Here is a 10,025-nt window from a genome sequence, read left to right as displayed (position 1 = left end):
GCCAGCTGTGATAATCACAAACAAGCCAGGACCTGACATTTAACATCCTTAATAGAGGGGGATCTCTCTTGTTAAATGCATCACTAAATTGAATTTACTGAACAATACATCCCACTGACAGCCTCCACATGTGCCAGGACAGCTTTCCAGGACTCTGCTGCAGATCTGGGTTACCTTTGGCCAACAGCACAGATTTGCAAAATCACAAAGTTTCAGCTGGAAAGGACCCTGGGGATCGTCTTGGCTTAGATCTCATCTAAGGGCCTTAGATGAGGTTATCCACGGCCCTGGCAAGCCAAGTTCTTGAATATCTACAGCCAGGAAGATTCCACTGCTTCTCCAGGCAGTTTATCCCAGTGTCCAAAGTGAAGAAATTGCTTCTAAAATTCAGATAGAAATACCCTGAAGCAACTGGTACCTCTTCCCCTTGTTCTCTCAGCACTGTCTCCATCTTCTCTCTCCTCTAGAGCATTACAGAAAAGGTTAACAGGTAAATCGAATAAAAGGGAGTAAAAAAGAAGACTGGCTGCACAGAATCTGTTGCATTTAAGCTGCTTGTAACATTCAGGACTCTGGCAACAAATGCTCAGGAGTACAGACATTTTCACAGGCAGTCTTTCCAAGAACAAACTGTTGGAGGTACCTTATGCTTCATCCCAACAACCTTATTACATTTACTGGGAAAAATCAATGATTTTTTTCTAATTATTAGATCAAATTATTGCAGCTACAGAACTTCCTGATTACAGAATGGACAGATGACCTTTCAAAAACAGGTGTTGGTTGGCTTTTTTTCTCCTTTCTATGGCTGGGGGAGTTTTTTATGAATAGCAATTATTTGCTTCTTTTATTTTTTCCTTTTTTTTTTTCTCAAGTACGTTTGACAACTTAAAATAATGTAAATAAAACTAAAACATATTAGAGTTCCAAGGACTTGTCTTCTGACAATATTTTGCTTTTCCTAAACAGGCAGACACTTAAAATTTCCTTGACTACAGAAAAATCTCTAAAACTGGTCTTAATCTTCTCTTGGTTTAATTTATCACTTTGAGATAATTGAACCTTTCATTAAAATGATGCTTTCTAAATCTCAGGGTTCTGCGATGCTTTTCTCTCAAGGGCTAGACATGAAAATTGCTACATTGTGCACACAGCTTTGCTCATCTTGCTTCCAGAAATAAAACAGTCAATTTACTTGTCTTTAGACAAATATGAAACTCATAACACAGCTGAACTCTTACTTTTGTAAAGGCAAAATGAACCAGATATTGGATGGTGTAACATCAACAGAAAAAAGAACAAGCTATATTCTTATCTGATGCATACAGCCTGTCCTATTTGGTATATTACAGCCAAAAATTGCAGTTTTGCCTGATAGACATCACCCCTGCTACTTGCTAAATTACAGTAAAAACGTGGAAACCCTCCAAAACAGGCAATACGACCTTGTTTATGGATTTGAGCTGTAAGAAACCTCATTTCTACGCTATTTCCCAACATATTGCACAGAGTTGATTCAAATCAATACCTAAAGGAGAGACAAAAAACAAGGAGGTGCTGAAGGGAACAGATTACACATAGAACACACCTCTCATTACCCACATCAGTGTAAATCCACTTCCTGACAAAATGCACTCTCCATCACTGCTCCAATTAATGGCAAATTTATTTTCAGATGAGATAGCAATCCCAAATCCTCAACCCTTCTACTCATGAACCATCCAAAGGTAGAATTTGGAACAAATTTCAGTGCCAGATTTTGTTCTCTGGTGCCTACTTTCCTCTTGCAACTCCACACACAGAGGATATTCTGCTTCTCCCCCAAAACAGAGGGTTTCCACAGAAGGAAATAAGTCAGCAGGCAGTGGAGAAGAAAGTCTTCAGATAGCAGGAAAGAATAAAAACTTAATCCAGGGATTACAGCATAAAGTTAGGACAACAAAATAACAGACTTCAGATAACATTTGTGGAACAGTGGAATATCTCCAAGGTGCAAATCTAACTCTCTGAGAGCTAAAAAAAGAACATAAAAACCCAAATCACCTGTTTAAAACAAAACCAGGGCAACAAATTACATTTGTTAACAGCACCTTTCCACCACATTTATGCATATTTTCATCCTGTTATTTTAAAAAGGTACCAAAGTAGTAGAGATGCACTTAAATCCATTTCAATACAAGCAGAACAAGATTCAAGATCTTCTGAGAGCCTTTAAAAAAATCTTAAAACCAGACATGTGTCATTACAAACATTGTGGTTTCTGTCACAGTAGCCACCGTTGCTGCTGATTGTAATAGGGGTTGTGGGGAAAGGGAATTATGGTTTCCAGTGAAGTCAGTGGGAATCTTCCAATCAGATAATTCTTAATTGAAAAACACCAGTTTTTAACAGGAACTTTTTTAGAAAGTTTCTTAGGGTTGGCATGGGATTTTCAGTCAGAATAGAAAGAGGCAGAAAGGAACCAAAGAACAGTTTGGTGTCTGGAGCACTCCCAGAGCACGTGGTGAAGATCACATCCAACGTCCCTCTCCAGGCTACCCTGCAGCAATGTGACCAGAAAGTTCTGCCTCAAGCACAGGCTCTTTTGGGGTGTCTTCTTTCTGCTTCCAAGTTTAAAAAAAAAAGAGAATAAAGTACAACAGAAAACTTTTAAACTCTTGCCATGATGCCAAACTCTTTCCCTCTTTCCATCTGTTATGATTTTTTAAAAAATCTCCCATGCAAATGGTCCTCCAGCCTCCCCTGAATGAATCAGAAACCTCACTAATTAAAGGATACAGCCTAAATAAAAAGAGAATGTACTTTGGGTCTACACTATGAACACTTCAAGCCATTTTCCAAAGATTGTACATGTGTTTACTCAAATAACCCATGATATTCATGAGTTTTTCTTTACAATACAGAGGCAAAAGCATCATTCCTAAAAGGATTGCTTTGTAAGATAGGATCTATGATAAGGTCTAAAGGAAGCTTTTCTGGACGTGTTCCATCACTTGATTTTTGGGAAACCATTTTGTATGACACAAAGGATTAGGAAAAATAAGCTGCATGACATTTATTTTGTAATTTTAACATTAATATCTGTAGAAACATTTTATTGTCAGTACAAAAGTTAACAGATTTTAATACTTATTTTACCCAATTAAAAAATTATTTAAAAAAAACAAAAAACAAAACAAACACACCACCACATAAAATAGTGAAATTTGCATTCATATTCCATGGCCATATCAATGTGGATGTTCTGAAAGTAAAAATACAAGATTCTGTAAAAAAGATGCAAACAACAGTGATATTCTAGCAGAGGCCAGTGCTACACCTACTGTTATGGAATGGTTCAGAAGGAAATACTGGAGTCAGCATGAATTAATACTCTAAAAAGATGCTGATATGCCTATGGCAAGCTGTCATTATAAACAATTTCTCTCTTTTTAACTTAAGTTACAATAGAGGGATAAAGGCAAAAGATCCAGGCCAAAAGGTCTGGAACCTATTATGCAACTGAGGCAAGAGAATTGTAGATAATTTGATGCATGTGCAACTCAGGGTAGAAGCTCAGCTCCTTTTAGAGCAGTCTGTTCTGCTGTGGTAATAGACCAACTCATGTCTTTCCTTACTTTAAGAACCTTCTTCAAAATGTCCTTTATTTTCTTTTTTTTGGGAGTGGAACGACTCTGCTTTTTGGACCTCATAAGAAAAAGACTTTCTTGTTAAAGGATTTGGTTTTGATAAGAATAATCATCTGACACTGCAGTTTTTAAACACAAATAAATCAAAAGTTTAATTCCCCCAAATTAGTTATATACTGTAAATATTTCTTTTCTTAAAGATCTGAAAACTAGTAAAGTCTGAGCAATATATCTACTAGTCCTCTGTGCTGCCTGCATAGAAATGCCATTTAAATTACAAAAACACAACAACCCTATAAACGATTAACTGTTTTGTACATTACCAATTAGTTAATAAATTAATGATATACCATTTTCCCTGAAAGCAAAGTATTTTCCACCTTTGGATGGTGAAAATTAAGAAATTCTGTGTAAGAACAGCATTTAGCAAATAGCTGTTAAAAAAGAGACTAATTTGCTAGGTGGATTGGGACATCCATTTTTTAAATCAATACAAAAAATAATTCATTGTAAATATATATAATATATATTTATACATATTTTGAATATATTTACATACATCCAGCACCTATATACTGCATTTGTGCTCTGTAAGTGTGTGCCAACATATATTTTCTCCAAATATTACAAAATAAACAAGAAAGGCAGACCCAGAGTTTGCCTCAAGTCCAACTGGTCCATTGTACAAACAAAGTCTGTTGCAGCTCACAGGAAGCCAGAAAATTGATAGCAATGGGTATCTAGACACAGCTCATGAACATTCTTCTTTCTTGGGAACATCTGAAAGCTGCAAGTGATGAGAATCTTTATGTAGGTTCTGACCGCTTTCCTCCAAATTGGGTTTTTTTTTTTTCCTCTTTCTTCTCCCTCTTTTTTTTTTTTTTTCCGTATTTCCTATGTACAAGCAGAAACATGAAGGTCCTGGAGAAAAGCTTTTGCTTTGCATACGGTAGGTAGCTTGATGTTCTTGCCTCTTTGCTCCTCTTTTCATGTTTTCACACTCCCGTTCATGTGCTGGTACTTGGGGAGACAAGGTTCGTAAGGCATCGGGTCGGGAGAGAACACGGAGTCGTCCCCCGAGGAACACGAGCTCCTCGTGTCGGGGTAGCTGGGTGAATACTGTTCCAGAGGTCCACTGAGGTCCAGATACTCCTGTGGCAAGAGGAATAAAACCCGTTTTTAGCCAGTGAAGAGAGCTGACAATAAAATGTCACCACTGCGCGGATTTTGGAAGAGAGCAGTTTGAAAGTGACGCTCGCTTCTGTGAATCAGCTGCCTTCAAAACTGCCTTGTTGCCTAAATACCTCATAAAACAAGAAGCTCAACTAGGGAAAGAAAAAACAAGCCAATAACACGGTATTTTCTGAAGTCCAACATCACCAGCATTAGCTGTGTCAGTGGGAATAAACATGGCAACCACATCAAAAGAGGGCTTTTCACTCGCAATGATAAAAATGAAATTTCATCCTAAATAGAACCATTTTTCTTTAGCACATGGTAGTGATTTGGAGAGGGAAAGACTCTTCCAACTTTGTATGCCTTTGGTCACTTTGAATCTCTGTTTTATATTCTGTGATATTAAATTTGTGTTTCAACATGCAGTGGCATACGTGCAAAAAAGATCTGAAGGAAAAACAAAATCAAATTCACACGATTTGGGTTTTTGACACTGCATATTTGTGTCTTGAGCATCCCAGAGTAGCCATGACCAAAGCAGTCATTAAAAAAGGAAATATCATCTGCTGAGTCCAAGTTTTGGGTTAAGACTCTTTTGCTAGAAACAACAGTTTTGGCAAGAGAATAAAGTTATTTTTCCCCTTGAAATGTTCCTTCTCTTTCAACTTCTAAAGGCAGCTGCATTCATTTAAATGCAATCTCTTCATTTACTAAACCACAAGTTATGATCGTACTGACAAGACGAGTCTTCCACCTCAGTCAGTATTTTATGCTGCTGTGCTTAGGTTTGGAGTAATTTAGTCCTTTGGCTAACATTCCTTTTTTAAGTCAGCGATTCAGTCATTACCATCTTAGAGTTAAAAAATGGCCACCATTTTAAAAGGAGGGTGTGGTATGTTTCAAAATGCTGGAAAATTTAATAGGGACCAAAAGGAGGGAGTTTGGATCTATTGATTACTGACTATGTGGCTGCCCAGGCTCTTGAGAAATCCACGAGGGCAATCCTGATACATATTTGTGGATTGGCAAATCAGCCCTATGTGAGCAGAAATAATCAGACATTTTCTAAACAGACAGAAGAAGAAAGGATCCCAGTTCTTTGAAGAAACAGGGGCTATCAGACATGGCTCATCACATCAGAAGACTTGATGTACCTCAGATATTAATTCAGTATTGAAGATAGGATCCTTATCCAGTGCCAATAGCCAGAGTCACACCAAGAACCAGCACCAGTTTGATTTCTGGTGCTGAGAAAGCACCACAGCCATGAGGCTGATTCCTGGTGACTTCTGCTCATGTGGGTCACAGAAACATAGGAATGAGAGTTTTTAGGGAAAAAAAAAACAGCAAGAAAACACATTAAAAACCCAACAAGCAATGATTCAACATGGAAAAGAGCGAGACGTTACTATTTCAGCAGAAATCATTACTTGCACAAAAGCAGGAGAAATTATTGGCTGCCCCAGCAAAATGAGTCGTTGGGTAAACCAGACTGAGCCTGGGCCAGCAGTGTGATTCTGGGGGGAAAAGGAGAGTGGGGAGAGGATAAGCAGAAGTGAGGATCTGCACTTCAGGAAGACCATGCAGATTGCACAGAATCAGAGGTCTCCAAAGCTGTGGAGGAAAATGGGACACGTTGGAGTTCTCAGGAGACACCGAGATGATGACAAGCGCTCAGGAACATGAAACGCGCTGCGAAGACAAGTGGAATGATTTGCTTTCTGTGTCCAGGGTAAATAGGACAAAAGCGATATCTGATGTTGAAAGATTAGAGATTAGGAAAACAAAGCAACAGGCTGTCAAGAGGCGATGCCGAAATACAGCAGTGGAGATCTGTAAGGACAAGTTACATAAACATCTGTCAGGAATGACAAACGTATAGTGGGCCCTGCCATAGGCCCATCAGATGGACTGGATGCGTTCCTAAGCTTTTTCCAGACATTTTTCCTATGATTCTAGTCTAAAGTAATTTACATAACCCTAAAGGCCTTTTCAGGTTAACTTTGAGATCATTCCAGGTCTGTGAGCAGTACGGGGTTGGGAAGGCTCGACGGTTAAACACACGCAAAAAAAGAAAGCAATATCTTTTCCCAGGCTTGGAATTGCAGCCCAGAACCTCCCTCTTGAATTTGCAAACACATATTCAGTCCAAGCCACCCAGCACTCCGCAGTGGCAGCCAGCCCACCTCCAAATGGTCTTGTGAAATCATATATGAATGAGGCAGGAAGAGATGCAGGCAGAACTGGATGAGGTGAAAATGGTAACAGGACACAGAGCTACATCCATGACTCCATATGGAGAGCATATTCCTTCCATATCTCTCAGCCAGCCCTGAAGGTGCCACTTTTTAGAGTAAGCCTTAAAAACAGAACCCGGATAAATTTACAGCTGCTACTGAAGTCAAAGAATCTTTTTCAACCAGATCTACTGGGCAAATGATGATCATAAAAAATGCCACCTCTTTACTCAGGTTCTCCTGTCATCTCCATTGTGAAAAAGCTTTCCCAAAGCTGCTCCACAATCCATTTTTTATTTCTCTGACAATTCTAAAAAATTAGAACATAATGTTGAGGAGACACATAGAGTGATTCAAATATTTTTTTTTCCTACAAAGAAGCAATAACAAATATAAAAAATCTTGTTTTGAAATGGTCAAATCCAGTTGTTGCAACTTTACTGTGTAACTGCTTTGTTCTTTTTCTCTCCTATCAAACATTCCATTTCTCAGACGTAATAGGAGTTTGTAGAATATTTCTGGGACACCAAGTATTGTCTCTCAAAAGAAATTTCCACCAAAAGAATCAACATTTCCATCACTTGTGATTTTCCTCAAAGGTGCATGTGGTTCAGTGATAAGAGGACTGATTCCTGTGTGAATACCCTAATCAGTGTGTTCCTTGCTAAAACTAATAATATCTCAGACCTCTGAAAGAATGCTCTTCAAATCAAACCTTCCTGCATTCACATACCCAACCTGAAGCAGTGCTAGGCAGGACCTTTGGATAATTGGATGGCTGCTTGCACATCCCCTGTGGGTCCTCACTCCCTCCACAGAGAGCTATTGCAGTGAACCTAATTCACTCTCAGACATCATCTGAAATCTGCCATTGACGATTTCTCCTCTTCTGACCTACATAGCATGGCTGGGATTCAAACTGAGCCAGCAAATGAGAACCACCACGAACTCCTCATCCCTCCCTCACGTGCAATTCCTGCTGAAACACAAACAATGCCCCTCAACCTGCCACGTGCCACCCCTTGACACTAAAAACATCCAGAGATGCAGCGAGAAGTAAACAAAAACTCCTTAAAGATGTGTTTCTTTTTAGTTACATAATTCCAGGCATTATGGCAGGAGTCCGAGGAGTTCATAGGATACATAGTTTAGCTGCGTGTAACCTCAGAGGACAATGACAAACAGAATAAGAAGTGAACTTGAGCAGGATTTCATAATTGAATAAATTCCATCTGTCCCCTGAACCATTTTTCCCGACCAGCAGCTTGTGGGGGGAGACAATTTACCTACCTCATTAGTTGTGAGAGTGAGAATCCGATCCAAGTCCTCCACCAACTGTTTGAAAGTGGGTCTGTGAGAAGGCACAGCATGCCAGCAATCTCTCATCATCATATAGCTGGAAGAAACACACATTTGCTTGGCTAAAGTAAAATCACACGTCCTCCTCACAAACCTTTTCATGCACAGTCAGTGCTGCCCTTCACAAGGGGAGCAGCGAGCACACACAGCTCTGCTCATGGACCACTGAACCCCCAAACCTGGGCAACACTCCCTGCTCTCAGAGGGGCTTCCTACTCCTGTCTCCCCCTTGCTCAGTGTCTAAATCACCTTTTTGTGGGCCAAATTCTGTGGCCCAGCAACTTCAAAGGTATTAAATTACAATATTTTTTGCATGTCAGGGACTGCAGTCTTTATGAAGAAATTAAAATGTAAAAAAAATTAAATATAATTAAGGTCTGTATTGGAATACCTGAAATCACACTCCCCACACCACCAGGAGATATATTTTGTTATGTATAAAAGCAGCATGATGTACCTCACATTTGATTAGTGGTATGTGCAACATTTATGAATTTCCATCTTAGTAAGATTAAAATCAAACAAATATGGGTGTAAAAACACTGACAGAGACTGGCTTGCAGATGATTTCTTCTTTCTGCAATAGGATCACAGCAGGATGTGCAAAGCAGCATCCTCTGCCAAACATTTCCTGAGATCCTTCCCATACCTTTTCCTTACACATCTATACCCTCACAAATATCCCCAGTTTTAGAGTGAAGCACTTCTGAAAGTGTTTGATTCTTCTGGGGGTAGCACTGAGCACATGAACTCAGTACAGCTGTGCCCTTCAGCCCTGGGACAGCAGATCAGGGTCCTTACAGCTCGTTGGTGCAGTTGGCAGGTTTATCCATCCGGTGCCCTTCTTTAAGCAGCTTAAAAAGTTCCTCCACTGGGATTCCTGGGTAGGGAGACCCTCCTAAGGTGAAGATCTCCCACATTAACACACCAAATGACCAACTGCAAATCAAAGAGAAAACTGCATTAGTAGATCTGCCTGGCTGCTGGAAACAGAGAATCCCATCCCTCCTAGAGATGTTTAAACCAGGCTCTACCCAGGTCTGCCTGCCCAGAACAGGTCAGGGATGTGGGAAGTGCATCAGATGCATGGACAGCATCTAGGATGGGGACTGACCCCAGCACGTTCCCAAATACCCTCTTTTCTTCAGTCTGGTGTGCTCTGAGCACCCGGGGGCTACTGCCCAGCACTGCATCTTCACAGCCTAATGACTTACAGAGCACTCACAGCTCAGCTGGAGTGCAATTATGTGGCAGGATATTTTGGAAAAAGCAGACTGTTCAAAACAAAAATATTTTGCGTCACCCTGCCTTTCTTTCTTTTTTTTTTTTTTTTTTTTTTTGGTTGCTAACTTCTGCTAGGAAATGAAGAGGGATAATTTTCAAGCCAGTTTTCCTGCCTCATCCTGCCTGGCTGGCAAGCTGGGGCTCTGTGGCAGGCAGCTCTGCCAGGTGAGCACCAGCACAGAGCCTGCACTGGCTCCCCAGCTCCCCTGCAGCTCCCCCAGCTCTGTAGTACCTTATTTCAGTAAACTGTTTGCTCAAACTTACAATAATATTATCTTTAGCCATCTTCAAAGCCACCATGGGGCCAATAGTCTCCAAGGCCCAGCACTGAAATCCTCAT

The 10,025-nt window shown here is 40.1% G+C and overlaps 1 protein-coding gene across 7 annotated transcripts in view; it reads right to left on the bottom strand.

Moving 5' to 3' along the window:
* Positions 1-3,030: 3,030 nt before the first annotated feature.
* FGFR2 (fibroblast growth factor receptor 2) overlaps positions 3,031-10,025 on the bottom strand; it is an 81,215-nt gene continuing 74,220 nt past the window's right edge. For all 7 annotated transcript variants that reach the window (XM_053948912.1, XM_053948910.1, XM_053948911.1 and 4 more), the window contains 3 exons: positions 9,203-9,340; positions 8,333-8,438; positions 3,031-4,781 (listed from right to left, as the gene is read on the bottom strand). In XM_053948912.1, coding sequence (XP_053804887.1) covers positions 4,617-4,781; positions 8,333-8,438; positions 9,203-9,340 — 409 coding nt within the window. In that variant the 3' untranslated portion in view covers positions 3,031-4,616. The remainder of the gene's footprint in view (positions 4,782-8,332; positions 8,439-9,202; positions 9,341-10,025) is intronic.

The sequence above is a fragment of the Vidua chalybeata genome, chromosome 8, assembly GCF_026979565.1.
Source record: "Vidua chalybeata isolate OUT-0048 chromosome 8, bVidCha1 merged haplotype, whole genome shotgun sequence".
Taxonomy (NCBI): domain Eukaryota; kingdom Metazoa; phylum Chordata; class Aves; order Passeriformes; family Viduidae; genus Vidua; species Vidua chalybeata.
Note: the sequence above shows the minus strand (reverse complement) of the source record. Positions and strands in the feature narration are given on the sequence as shown.